The sequence below is a fragment of the Littorina saxatilis genome, linkage group LG10 (assembly GCF_037325665.1).
Source record: "Littorina saxatilis isolate snail1 linkage group LG10, US_GU_Lsax_2.0, whole genome shotgun sequence".
Classification (NCBI taxonomy): domain Eukaryota; kingdom Metazoa; phylum Mollusca; class Gastropoda; order Littorinimorpha; family Littorinidae; genus Littorina; species Littorina saxatilis.
In genome coordinates, this window is record NC_090254.1 from 17,403,369 (window position 1) to 17,418,368 (window position 15,000).

The 15,000-nt window shown below is 44.9% G+C and overlaps 1 protein-coding gene across 1 annotated transcript; it reads right to left on the bottom strand.

The window, feature by feature from the left end:
• Positions 1-5,758: 5,758 nt before the first annotated feature.
• LOC138978300 (short-chain dehydrogenase/reductase 3-like) lies at positions 5,759-14,577 on the bottom strand. Its single transcript, XM_070350981.1, has 6 exons — positions 13,874-14,577; positions 13,269-13,391; positions 12,629-12,769; positions 11,211-11,452; positions 9,427-9,552; positions 5,759-8,897 (listed from the first exon to the last, which is right to left on the bottom strand). Exons 1-6 carry the CDS (start codon positions 14,069-14,071, stop codon positions 8,741-8,743), a joined length of 987 nt encoding a protein of 328 aa, XP_070207082.1. The 5' UTR covers positions 14,072-14,577; the 3' UTR covers positions 5,759-8,740.
• Positions 14,578-15,000: the final 423 nt, after the last annotated feature.

Below are 15,000 nucleotides of genomic sequence, written 5' to 3' on the forward strand. Positions count from 1 at the left end.
CTCCCATACGGGTGTATGCCACGTCACTTCCTCTAGGAACACGTGCCTATTATCATACGGCTTTAAAAAATCTTAAAACCATAAGCGGGGCAGGTGGGAGGGAATACAGTATGTGATTCGGGTAAGTATATTAATTAAATGATAATTTATTTAGGAAATTTTCCATTTAATATCATATTCTTACTCCGAATCACATTAGCAGATAACATCAACAAGGCGGTGGGCTAGAAATGAATCAAAACTCACCATCAAGATCTGGACAGGAACTGGCCTGCTGCTATGAGCGCTGGAAGGCCTCTGGAGCCATCCTGTCGAAGAGCTGTGACGTCCCGAAGATAAAAGTTTATGAAAACATCTTCGGAACGCCAATACGCAGTTGTCAGCACCTCCTCTAGACGTCTGGAGCGCAGAACTGCCAGAGAGGATGCCCACGCCCTCGTCTCATGGGCTCGGGCCGAGTCAAGTGGCAAGGAGGGCATAACCCCCCCCCTCTTTGTGCGCCTCCACTCATAAGCCTGCTTGATGAGCGAGGACACCCACCGGGCCAACGTTACCTTCGACAAATCTTTCTCGCGCCTAGTAAGGAGAGAGATAAACAACAACTTCTGAGAACTAGACCGAATCGGCTGAGTCCGGGCTAAGTACAGACGAAGTGCCCTCACAGGGCAATTGACCGAATCGGGGTCACCCGGGGCCAACGCGCTGGTCAGAGCCTTAACTCTAACCAGCGGAGAGGCCTGCCCCGGAGACTGATTCTTGGCCAGGAAATCAGGCCGGAAACGCAAAGATGCGGAACCGTCCGGCTCAAAGGAGATATCTCCAGGCTGACCCGACAGGGCGTGGACCTCGCTACCCCGTCGGGCCGTAGCCAACAAAAGGAGAAACAGCGCTTTGCGAGTGACATTGAACAGACTGGCCTCGCTTAAAGGCTCAAAATCCGCAGAACGAAGGAATTCCAGGATTAAAAACAAGTCCCACTTGGGAGCGGGCAAACGAGCTTTAGCTTCCTTAAGAGCAGCCCCTTTAATGACTGCAGCTATAACGCCCCCGACTCGAACAGAACGACCAATCTGCTGAAGAGTCGCCGAAATAGCGGAGCGCCGGACCCTCAACGAGGAGACTGAGGCGCCCTGTGAAGACATGAAAGAGAGGTGGTTAGCGACCTGAATAGAGCGCGGAGCCACCGAACTCACCCCTCTAGCTGAACACCAGGCAGTCCATGCCTTCCAGTGGGAAGCATAAACTGAAGAGGTGGACGCTCTATGCGAGCGAGCCACCAAGTCCAGAGTCAAAGACGACGCCCCAGAGCGCTTCAGCGAGTCCCGAACAACTTCCACACGTGAAGCTTCAGAAGACTGGGCTCCTCGTGTGGAATGCCTGTTCGGGGCTGCACTAGTTCCCCTCGCACGAGTGCGAGAGGAATGGGGGGCCCTTGGGCAAGCCGAAGAAGATCTGGAAACCAGACCTGCGACGGCCACAGAGGAGCGACCAGAAGAAGAAGGGCCGGCTCCTCCATCTCCGCTTTCCGGATTACTCGGCTGAGTAACGGAAAGGGAGGAGTCTGAAGATCTGTATGTGCCCCCAACCCTCCCTGGACGCATCTGTAAAGAGGTCCAGGTCGGGGAGGGGCACGACGATCGGAACACCTCTGCAGACCCACTCCGTGTGCAACCACGGAAGGGTCGCAGACTGGAACCATCCCTGCAAAGGGATGAGGGCGTCCCAGTCCACCAGAGGAGAGTCCACAAACGGCTTCAGCGCGAACTGAAGCGGACATTTGTGGACCCGGCCCAGTGAAACCAGAAGAGCCATAGACTCCATCTGCCCCAAGATGGAGGCGAGCGAGCGGATGGAAGCCAACAGGAGAGGTAAAGTGGAGCGAATCTGAGCTTGGAGCTTGTCCACCCTTCTCTGAGAAGGCTGGACAGTCCAAGCGACCGTGTCGAAAGACATCCCCAGATAAGTGAATGTCTGTGACGGGGTCAGCTCCGACTTTACCCGGTTGATCGAGAACCCCAACCAGTTGGATTCTCGAAGAACCGTCAGGGTATCCTGCGAACAGCCGCTCTGGGACTGGTTCATGATGAGCCAGTCGTCCAGATAAGCCCGCAGACGGATACCCTGGGACCTCACCAGTGCACAGACCTGTCTCACCACCATGGTGAAAATCCACGGTGCGAGAGACAGCCCGAAAGGGAGTGCGCGAAACTGGTAGATCTGATCTCCCCACCGGAAACGAAGCCATTTCCGGTCGGTCGGATGCATAAGAATGTGAAAGTATGCGTCCGTGAGATCGATCGAGGTCACCCAGTCTCCTGGGCGGAGAGAGTCTCGGACAGAGGCTGGCGTCTCCATCTTGAATTTTATCTCCCTCAAGAAAGTATTGAGGAGAGATAAATCCAACACGGGACGCCATCCTCCTGATGCTTTGGGAACAGCGACCAGACGCCCGTAAAATCCCAGGGAGCTGTGGACCCGAACTCTCTCCACCGCGCCCTTCTGCTCCAGGGAGGCAATTTCCGACTGCAAGACGGAACGTGCTTCCTGCGAGAAGGGGGGCTTGAACCGCGGAGGCACTCGGGTAAGAGGCGCCTTTTCCTCCCGCCAGAGTAGACAGAAGCCCGAACTCACCACTCCCACAATCCATTGGCTGTCTACTACCGACATCCAACGAGAAAGTGCCCGGGAGGGGCCTCCCGCCATCACCAAGGTGGAGGGCGGGAGGGAGGTGAGATCGGGAGCGCTTCATTGGGGGTGTGGCTTACTTCCAGAGCCGCCACGCCCCCTCCCCGATGCCGTCCTCTTCTTCCCACCACGAGCGGCCGGCGAAGCCTGCCGCTTCTGAGCTGGCTTGGGGTTAGACGATGTCTGAGCCTGCTTCTGTTTAGAAGGCTGAGACTGTTTCACCCCCTTCAGAGTGTAGTCAAGGAACTGACTGTCCTTGTTTGACTGAATCTCCTTCTGTCTGGCATCCAGTGCCAGCGGACAGAAGAGAGACTCCTCTGAGACCGGGGAGACTCTCAAGGTCTCCCTAGTAGCCAGCTCCGTGAATTGGGACTGCGAGAGGAAGAGATCCCTCCTGCAGAGTACCGCTTGGGTGTACTGCAGGGAGGAAAGACGCAATTGTTCCTCATTGACCTTGGCCAATGCGGTCAAAAGCGCAGAGACATCGTCCGCATTCTGTTCTTCACTGAGAGTGAAAGGAACTAGCGAATCGGTCAATGCCCGAGACAGAGCCCGAACGAGAGTCTCCGCAATGGAGGACAGTTCGATCTGCCGACGTCCAACCTCCTCAGCAGAGAGGAGGGAAGCCTCGGAAACCGGCAAAACCGAATCACGCTTGATCGGTTTAGTCAGAAGAGGCAGCAATTCCCGGGAAACCGGAAGGGTAGCCCTAGGGAGTGCAAAAGACGCCAGCCAATTCTGGCTCTGATTGGGCATGCCAAGCTTCCTATTGGCCGTAGGCACGAAGGAAGAGGCTTGGGCAGCTGAAGCCACCCACTGCTGAGCTGATTCCGGAACTGGACCAAAAGGAAGCAGTAACGGAACAGGCACTGGCCGAATACCACTCCCCGCATGTGCTGGACGAACCAGTGAATGCGAAAGTTGGTAAGCCACTGACGGAGACTCGGCGAACCGGAAGGAAGAAACATCCTCCTGTGCCGGCCGGAAGTCCGCCATGGCAGAAGGAACGAATGATGCGGAAGAGTCCGCAGCCACCACCCCTTCAGGAAAATAACGAGACGTTACTTCCGCCGCGACGTCAAGAACAGCCTTGAGCTTCGACGGAAACACGCCCCGCGACTCCTCGCTGACCACTGATGGAGCATCAGAATAGTCACACGTGGAACCATGACCGAAGTCACCAGTTCCGGAAGCAGAAGCATGCCCTGGCAAACCGGAAACCGGAAAAGCCTGAGCACTAACGTCATCCTGCCGCCCAAAACCCTGTGAAGGTAAAGGGTAAGCAGGACGACCATCCGCAAAAACCGGAGCTGGATGAGCTGACGTCACTCCCCCGACTGAGTGGAGTGATGCCTGCTCAAGCCTAGGCGCTTGAAAGCCGGAAGGCGCACGCTGTAATCCACTATCTGGTATCCGGAAGGAACCACCAGAAGAGGAAGAAGCGTTTCCGGCCGAAACCGGAAGTGTAGTCAACGGAACCGCAAAATGCGGAAGTGAAGACTGCACTGGTTGACTTCGCGATCCGGAAGGACCGGAAGTCAGTGAATACTCCATCCTGCCGCGACCGCCGTAGCGTGCCGGAGCGGACGGATCATCACTTCCGGCAAGTGCCGGAAATGCGGCAGTCGAAACCGACTGCCGCCGCTGTTCGAACAAGTCCGGGGCCTCGTAGGTTATCGCCGGAAATGAAAGATCAGCAAGGTATCGGTCGTGACCCGATGCGAAAGAGCTGTCCCCCGAAGGAGAACGTCCAGGCGCCTCACGAGGGCTATCGGACCAGCTCTGCTTACCAACCGACGCTGAAGAGGGGGGACGCTGCTCCAAGCCGGAAGTGGAGGACAAAGACACGGAAGCCAATGCCCGGACGTCACTGCCAGATGCCGGAAACGCCGAACTGCTGGCGACGGAACGCTGAAATTCTGCCTGCACCAAGCTGCGGATTTCTGGAACCAGTGACTTTAACAGAGAGGAAACCAACGCACCTTGTCCAGGTGCTAACAAAGAAGACGAAGTCTCCGATGTAGAGACAGGTGCAGAAGTAACAGTAGCGCTAGGCGCCGCAAAAGAAGCAGAAGTAGTAACAGCGCTAGGCGCCGAGATTGGTACAGCCAACAAAGTGTTACGCTCTTGGTCTGTAACAAGTAACGTTGCCTTGGAAGAGGAAGACTTAGCCTTAATTTTCCCCTTGGGGTCCGACTTGCCACGGCGCTTGTCTGAATCAGACATGTTGACAACAACACGTGGCAACGCGAAAAAATTTACTGAAACATAAGTCTAAACGACTGGAAAATTCAGTAAACACACGCACTAATGCGTTAACAAAATACTATAGCTAAACTTGCCCCACAAGCAGAGGCACGGAGAGCTACAAACAAAGTCACACGAGCTAGAAAACTAACTCACACAACAAAATGGCGACACGCAAGACACTGACACAAACGTCAACAACACGTGGCAAAGTAAAAAGATTTACTGAAACGTAAGTCAAAACGACTGAAAACACAGTAAACACACACGCTTACGCGTCAACAAAATACTAAAGCTACACTTGCCCAAACAGAAAGAGGGCACGCAGAGCTACTAGCAAAGTCACACGAGTTAGCTAACTAACTCACACAACAAAATGGCGAAACACGCAAGTCACTGACACACAAGTCCGTAAAAAACGGACAACGTACAGTAACGAAACAGCGCAAACAACCAACAACAAACGGGAACGAGCTCACCAAACTGTAGGCAAGGCGAGCAGACAAGCTGGGTAACGTGGCCGGCGGGTGTCACTCAAACACACAAGGTCAGCCACAGAGCGTCAAAAAGTGAACCGTCCTCTCCGAGGTGAAAAAGACGTATGATAATAGGCACGTGTTCCTAGAGGAAGTGACGTGGCATACACCCGTATGGGAGGTAACTCCCGGTGTACTGGCCCATTACCAAAGCTACTTTCACTTTCGTTTTGGTGATGGGGTTGCTTCCCTTTAAATTCTTTAGCCGGGTAAGCGTTTTTCAGTGATAAGCATCTCAGGTGACTCAATGCTAATGTGATTCGGAGTAAGAATATGATATTAAATTGCCATTTACATATTTATTATACATGTTGAAGGATGAATGAAGATCCATTGTAGACGGATGCATGTTATGGATTAAAAGCCCCACGATGATGTGCTTGGCAAATACAAAAAACAAAACAAAACAAAACAAAATTGTGAAGGAGGTTAGGCCAAAAAAAAAAAATTGTCTGTTTCTGGTCACCCGACCGACCCTAAATTTCGGCGCCGACCCTAAACTTTTTTTTTCCAAACTCAAAAATTTTTATTTATTTTTGGGTGGTAAAGGACAGGGTGAGAAAATGAACAACAGAAACGTGTGAAAACGAAAGTCCGCTGACGATTTGTAAATGTGTTGAGTGTCTTGTCTCTATGTATAGTGAATCCAGTCTCTTTGCGCGATTTTTAAAGTTAGTTTTATTGGTCTACATTTGGGGTAAAAAAAATTAAAAAAAAAAAAAAAAAAAAAAATCCCGACCAACCGACCCTATTTTTTTTAGCCATGTTACCAGAAACAGACAATTTTTTTTATTTGGCCTTAAACAAAATGCCAACTGTGGTTTACTTTTCCTAATAGACAATTTTTGGAAATAGTTCTGTCAGGATTGTGAGGGTTCTTCTTCTTCTTCTTCTTCAGTGTTCCAGAATTGTCTGGTTACGTGTGAGCTCGTTTTGCCCATTTGGGTTCCCCACACTATACTCTGAGAGCATAGTCAGTATCACTCTACTTTCGTTGAGTAGACATGCTGGGTATTTTCGTGTTTCCATAACCCACCAAACTCTGACATGGATTACAGGATCTTTTCCGTGCGCACTTGGTCTTGTGCTGGCGTGTACAAGTACACACGAAGAGGGTTAAGTCACTAGCAGGTCTGCACATAAGTTGACCTGGGAGATCGGAAAAATCTCCACTCTTAACCCACCAGGCGGCAGCGACCGGGATTCGAACTCACGACCTCCCGATTAGGAGGCCGACGTCTTCCCACCACGCCACTGCGCCCGTAAGGGTTCATTGTAAAAGAGTGAGAGTACCCTTGCTTTTCCTTGGACAAACTTACGACACGTGGTTCCTGTACATGTTTATGAGGCACCCCCCCTCGCTAATGACTGGCCTGTAATGTCATGTTGGAAATAATGTCACCTGGGTAAACTTTTCCACGTGACATTACAGGCCAGTCACTAGCGAGGGTGTGTGTTTTATACACGTGTACAGGAACCACGTGTTGTAAGTTTGTCCGAGAAAAAGCAAGGGTAATCACTCTGTCAGAACCCATACAAACCAGACAGAGTTATTTCTGGAATTCGTCTTTTCTGCCTGCATGGTTTTAAATAATTGTGTTATTTTATTTCATGCAGTACAAGAGCAATGTTTACACAAAATTATAAACAAAAGTAACTTAAAACAAACAAATATGTCAAATTAAGTACAGTAACATATTTATTGTTGTAAATAACTAGTGGTCAATTTGTAGCAAACAAAAGCATGTTTTCAGGAAATATTACTCAACACATACTGGTTTCTCATGACACTTGTTAGAAAGTAAACAATACATTAAAACCTTAACTGTACATACTTTTAATAATCAAAGTAAAAATCATTTCACACAAATAACAAAAAGTTGACTAGATTTTGTAAAAGTTGCGTGAAAGAATACATTTGTGGCAACATTCAAAATATTACTAAATATTTCATTTCTATTAAGTTGATACAACATTGATAAAAATCGTTGTAAATGACTTGTGGTTAATTTGTGGATCAAAAAGCATGATTTTTAGTATGTATTTGATTTTTTTAAAAATATTTATGATCACACAAGTGGCAACATATTATTTAACAACATGTATTGTAACTGTGAAAAATCACGCAATACAGCTGCACTCTAGTCATGTAAAACCACGTTTATCCATCTTGTGCAAGCTGCATGTGGTTCATACTGTTTAACAGGGACACCCCCCAAAAAACAAAAACAAAAAAACTCTCTGGGGTATCAACTAATATCTTTATACATAAAATCATATCTCATCCAAAGCAGCACCTGTATGAAATCATTGCTAAATGTCAACAAAAAAACCACCAAAAAAACCCACTCAAACAAACAGGAAGAGGAACACGACAGGTAAAAATCTCATCTTATGGGTCCTACCCAAGGGATCAATCCTCAGTTCTAACTCTGAATGGGCAATCCTGCAATGGGAGCTAGATGCCAAGCATCTTTGAATTCCATACATGTATACAGGCCATGCTGTATACATGACCAGTTTGGCACAATTTTGTGATGTCAATAAAAGCAGCAACTTTTCTTTTCTACTGATTTGCATCATGCAAAACTCTCTCCCCCTGAGTTTGTTCACTCCAACCTTTTTGATTTTTAAGTTGCAAATAAAAAAAAGCAATCGCCAATAGACAATTTTTGGAAATAACTTTGTCGGGTTTGTGTGGGTTCTGGAAGAGTGATCTTTCCTTGCAAAACGGCAGACAAACAATAGAGGGACCACTCACTAGCGAGGGGCGTGCCGGAAACACGTGGAGTCACACACAACCTCGCTAGAGATTGGTCCCTCTTTTGTTTGTCAATCGTTTTGCAAGAAAAGGGTCACTCTCCCTCAACCCACACAAACCCGATGGTGTTATTTACGGAATTCGTCTGTTCAGCATTGCTCATCATACACAGAAATTAGCTAAAATTTGTGGGGTTTCTCTTTGCAGAGTCACCAAATGAGACATAAAGAGGTCAAACACACTCCAGTGAACAATCAATAATACTCGGTAAAGTAAATTAACTTGCAGAAGTTGCACAACATGCATACAGAGATACACACACAAAACTCCAAAAGTATGCAGAGATGGAAACAAAGAAACAAACACATTCACAATTAAAAAGTTATAACAAAAAATTATTAAAAAAACAAGAACCAAAATAAACACACACACACACAAACAAACCAGCTCAAAAATCTAACTGTGAGGTAAATAGAGATGAACACGAACAGTCATGCAAGTTGCAGTAAATTCAACTGGCGGTGGTTTCAGAAGCAGCTCCAAGGGAGGTAATGCTGTTGATTGATGCTGAACGCGCCCTTGCTGCGGAGTTTTTGATGACCGTGTCCATGGCCTTGTCGACACCAAGGGCTTTGTTGACGATCGTTGACACTGTCACTGGCATCAGACTGAAAGACGAAACTGTATTGTACGTTTGATCTTGAACAATCAGACTGAAAGACGAAACTGTATTGTATGTTTGATCTTGAACAATTCACTATATAAGTATGCTTTTGTGTAATTTTACTGCTCTGTGTGTGTGTGTGTCTTTGTGTGTGTGTGTGTGTGTGTGTGTCTGTGTGTCTTTGTGTGTGTGTGTCTTTGTGTGTGTGTGCCTGTTTCTGCTCATGGAGTTTATATATGTTTCTGATGATCATAAAATCTGCATCATGAACTATTACTTTTCAAGCTTTTGTTCTCTGCTCCTTTTTTTATAATGTGGTCTTAAACACTTACACTGTGAAATACATACATTCCCTTTCCTTCAATGTACACTTCAATATTTCTACCTATTAATTTTTTTTTAAAGGGCATTCTCCAATCTCTTTATGTGCATGCAGATCTCTTCGCTATTTTGTTTTTCCGCTTTATTAAAAAGCTACTTTCTCATGAATATTCACCCTTCAATCAGTATCGGCCACATTTCCAACAGCTCACCTGTTAAAGAAGTACAAGAGATACATGAAACGAGGCATCAGTATCTGGCAACTGTCGTGGAGCACAGCATCCACTGTTCTTTCAGCAACGTCCCTCTCTGACAGGGGTGGCAGAAGGAATGACAACCTGTAATCAGAAAACGCTGTGCAGAATAGCATTGAGCATACAGTGGGACCCCCCTTTTAAGACCCTAACCCCCCCCCCCCCCCCCCCCCCCCACCCCCCTTTAACACTTTCGCGACGGGAGGTGACTATATTAGTAATAGCGCTGCAACGCCCACGGACGGGAAGTGACTATTTTAGTATTAGACATACAAGGTACACGACTCGTGATTGCTTCCCCGTTTTTGAAGCTTGCAGTAAATTGAGTTGTTTCCCTTGACACACTTGGTGTGCCCTTCCGCCATATGTAAAATTAGGCTGGTTTGTGCGGTTTTTTCGAGAAAAAAAATGAATCGAAGGCGAGCCTTGTCACGGGAGGAGATTCTCCGGATGTTGGATCTTGAGGACCCTGTAGATCATGATTCCGACGTGTTGTTTTCGCCTCAAGAAAGCGATAATAGCAGTGATATTGAGGAAGAAACAGTCCCGTTGTTGCTGCTAGTATGAGTCGGCAAACTACATGTGTTAGGGTGGTACTGCATGAATCTTCGAATGTGTAGTTGCAAGGGGGGGCGTGGCAGCACTGATAACAATGGATGGCTGGAGCCTAATCCTTTTGGAAATGTTCATAGGTGTACAGTTGGGACTTTGTTGTGAAAATGTGACTTATATTCAATATGGATTACCTAGACATCATTTGGTGAGTGTCACAGTTTTGTTTCATTTGAGTCAGGATGCTGTGAGTGAATGCGGGATTTGCTTGTTTTTTTCTTTGTAATGTCTCCTTATTTCTGTGTAGAATTTTAACAATATTTCAGCTAATTCATAGGTTTTACACCTTGTTTGGTTATAAAATTATTTATAATACTTTCTGTTAAAAAATAACTTTTAAAAAAGCAGTGGAAAAGAAAACACACACAAAAAAAGTTAAAAAACACAAATTATCCCCCTTTCACCCCCCTTTGCTAAAACAAATCGCGTGACAAACTTATAAATAGCACGACTGAACTGGGCATCCATTTTTGAATTAGTACACAAAATTTGGTGGTGATTGGACTTAATTCAAGCTTGCTAGACAGATTTCTTTACAGTTACTGTTTTTTGGGAAGTTTCTTGGTGGCAAGCTTGGGCAGGCAGGACGTTAACGCCGTGGCAATGCTAGTCACAATAGTGGTAAGACTCCCTCCCTTTTAAGGCCCTGTTTTCTCAGACTGTCTGTTCACAACCTCTGTAATTAAAATACCCCCATTTTAAGACCCCCCTCCTTTTTAAGACCTAATTTTCTCCGATTTTTTAGATCTTAAAAGGGGGGTTCCACTGTACAACAAAATGCAAGGATCTAGGCAGCCACCCTAAAACATCAATACAGTGGTTACTATACCTGTACACATGTACCTGCGATGTGAGGACACCTCCAGATAAAAGACATATTCTGTACTCCCTTTGTCTATCATTTTGACCAAAACATACCTGTCCACAAACAATGTCGGAACACTTTTGGCTGGTGTAAAATACAGAGAAAAGGACCTACACTAATGTGTATCTTAATGTACATTGAATCTTAAATGTTTGTACAGTACTCTGAGACTGCCATATTTTGCTCAAAAGCGCTAAAAGGACAGTTATTCCTCATTGTCATTTCTGATCTAATTATCAAACTCCACTTTAAATTTAATGATCACCTTGTCTGCATGCCAGGAAACATGTCATTGTCAACTTGGTAAGGGTGAACGCTTGTGACTTTGACGTTCTTTCCCAGAGCCCGCATCTCCTGTCGCAAAGACTCGGACAAACCAGTGGACGCAAATTTAGAGCTTACGTAGTCCCCCGCTCCTTTCAGTCCAAAAAGTCCCAGGACTGAACTTATGATGACGATGTGTCCGCGATTGTTCTTAAGCATGTCTGGCAAAAATGCCTTGAGAGTCTGAAACAAATAAACTTGTTGCTCATACATGAGCTACAGGCTGAACATTATGAGCATAATCCCAACCCTTGTATACATGGGGGGGGGGGGGGGGGGGGGGGGTTAATGAAACAGTAAATATTGACTTGCATGACTACTTAGTTTGAAAGCATGATTCTGGTAAGAAAAAAATTAAGAGTAATACTTTTAACTTGTGTGTGTGTGTGTGTGTGTGTGTGTGTGTGTGTGTGTGTGTGTGTGACAGTGTGTGTGTATCTGTGTGTCTGTTTGCTTGCATCACAAAGACATTTGGCCTACAGATACCTTCAAAAACACACAAACTACAGTAACAAGAAGGGCAAAGCCCATACGACTCACATGCTTGACCTTGACCTTTACATAACCTTGACCTTCAGGGTCAAGGTCAAATAACTAAACCTAGCAATGACATCATACACTAAGAACTGCTTTACACATTTTCCTACCAAAATACATGTGACCTTGACCCAAGGTCAAGGTCATCCAAGATCATGCAACACAAAGCTGTTAATTCAAGACATAAGAAGTACAATGGTGCTTATTGGCTCTTTCTACCATGAGATATGGTCACTTTTAGTGGTTCACTACCTTATTTTGGTCACATTTCATAAGGGTCAAAGTGACCTTGACCTTGATCATATGGGACCAAATGTGTCTCATGATGAAAGCATAACATGTGCCCCACATAATTTTTAAGTTTGAAACAGTTATCTTCCATAGTTCAGGGTCAAGGTCACTTCAAAATATGTATACAATCCAACTTTGAAGAGCTCCTGTGACCTTGACCTTGAAGCAAGGTAAACCAAACTGGTATCAAAAGATGGGGCTTACTTTGCCCTATATATCATATATAGGTGAGGTATTCAATCTCAAAAACTTCAGAGAAAATGGGAAAAATGTGAAAAATAGCTGTTTTTTAGGCAACATTTATGGCCCCTGCGACCTTGACCTTGAAGCAAGGTCAAGATGCTATGTATGTTTTTTGGGGCCTTGTCATCATACACCATCTTGCCAAATTTGGTACTGATAGACTGAATAGTGTCCAAGAAATATCCAACGTTAAAGTTTTCCGGACGTCCGGACGGACGGACGGACGGACGGACGACTCGGGTGAGTACATAGACTCACTTTTGCTTCGCATGTGAGTCAAAAACTTACCCACATATGGGCCAAAGTATTGACGTCAAAAGTGCGTTCAATGTCCTCAGGCTTGGCATCTAGAATGGTGTTGCCAATGACAACACCAGCATTGTTCACAAGGATACTGACCTCTCCAAACTTTGCCTTCAACTCTTGTGCCTGCAATGAATGCAAACCATTTCAAATACCGTAGTATATTTTTGTTAATGTTTATATATTTTTTGCACAAGCAACAAGGGAATGTAATTATTTTGAAAAAATGATTTTGTTTCACGGTTATACATAAAACACTCATGCTTTCATGCATGCAAGGGTTCTCTTTCTCTCTCGATCTCTCTCTCTCATGAATTCTGTGCATTTCTGATCATTGTAATAAGATCAGTTTCTGTTTTATTCAATTCAGGTTATATTTTATTATTGATTTATCTTAATTGTTGCCATTATTTTTTAATTGCTTGTTCAAAGCACTGGAAGAATAAAAGCATTACATGGTTAATTATGGTAATATCGGTAACCCTCGTAAACTAAACATTCAGATCATATTCCCTCTTTGTGAGTTAACCGGCTGGTCCTTTACTGTGCTAACATTAAATATATATATCCACAATTGATATTAAACACACACAGAAACAAAAAGTGTGAAGAAAAAGAGATTTACACAAGAATAAATCTGCTCCCTATCTGCAACATCACACAGCATGAAGGCACAGTTGACATCCAGTCTGCGAACTGCATTTGCTGTCTCTTCCAGACATGTCTCTGTTCTGCCCCACAGGATAATCTGCAAAATAAATTAAATATGCTGACTGTAACAAACTCAATGCTCTGAACAAAAAGATTCAGCTTGAGCACAAGTTTATGATAATTTTTGTTCAAAGGGAAGGTGGGTTTGGAGACGGTGCTAATTGCCCTGAGGTAAATGGAATTTAGTGATCCCCTGCCCGTTCGTGATACACAGTACAAATTACAATAATTCAGGCTTTTCCGGGAGCATCATAAACGTGTATGTGTATATGTGTGTGTATGTGTGTGTGTGTGTGTGTGTGGTCGTTGGGTTACAGACACACAAAAAAAGGGCGTTTCTGACGTTTTATGTCAATTGACAATTCTGCATGATTTGGCTGACCTTCGTAAACTGACCGATGTGCACACTAATGCAACTGCATGGTTTTAACGTTTCGTCTTCTCCTCCGAGTACACTACAGTGAGGGGGGATAAACCACATTAATCCTAATTATACACAATTGTCACAAATATACTTACGTGCGCTGGCTTATGTATAGCAAACTGCAGGGCGATTTGTTTTCCTATCCCTTTGCCTCCCCCAGTGACCAAGATGATGTCTTCTCGTATTGATTTGGCTTCTGCCTTTGATATTCGGGCCCACGCCTCTTTAAAAAATAAATAGACCACGTTCTTTAACAGTGTTAGTAATCGTTTCATCCACGTGAACACTGCCATTCTCCATCAGAGCAGACAAAACTTGTTTAAATTGTATCCTTCGAAATCGAAACTGCACTTTTGTGTCTGGTAAATTTTGTGTCGAGTTGTCGAACCTAGTAAGGAACAGTCACTCTCTCCGTGCTGTATGATTACGTCCCTTCTCCAGGAAAAGCAGTAGTTCTTTTACCCGGAATCGACCGGAATCGACCGAAATCGACCGGTTCCGGGTAAAAGAAGTACCCAGGAAAAGTGCAGTTTCGATTTGAGTCGACATTTGTCTTTGTGTAGTTGCCTGCTTTCTTCAACATGTGTGTCAAGGGTAGTTTGTATAATGGTGAAAGATACGTTTTTGTTGTTGTTTACTTGAGCGTGTGTGTCGGTCAAAAAGAGAGAAATTAATGTCTCAGCACATGTTCTTGGAAGTGTAAATTTGTTTCCTTATCATAACAATAATATTGTTTGTTTGCTTGGTGTGACTGTGAATCCGTCTGTCAAAAAGAGAGAAATGTGTTAGCACATGTGCTTGTAGTGTCAATGTGTTTCTTTGTCATCACAATTAAATGATGCTCACCACTTCCACAACAAACAAATAAACTACTTTATGTAAATGTCTTTATTTGCAGTAGACTGTAACTGTATACAAATAACCATTCTCATCATCATGCAACCCTCCAGTACTATGAATACTATAACTGTGAAACTCATACCCATTTTAAAAAGAATGAAACTATGTGCATTAATGCCTCTACGAATATAAAAAGAAAAACACTAAAGTTTTCTAAATGGCTATGAGAGAACAACCTCCTATTGCCTTAAGAGCATATTACATATGTGCAATAATTAACCAATCAGGATAAAGAGTAAGGCAAGGTTTTCTTGTTACTGAGAATTCCATAGTCAGCAGTTTGGGTTGAAATGATGGAAGAAAAAACTAAATATTCAATAAC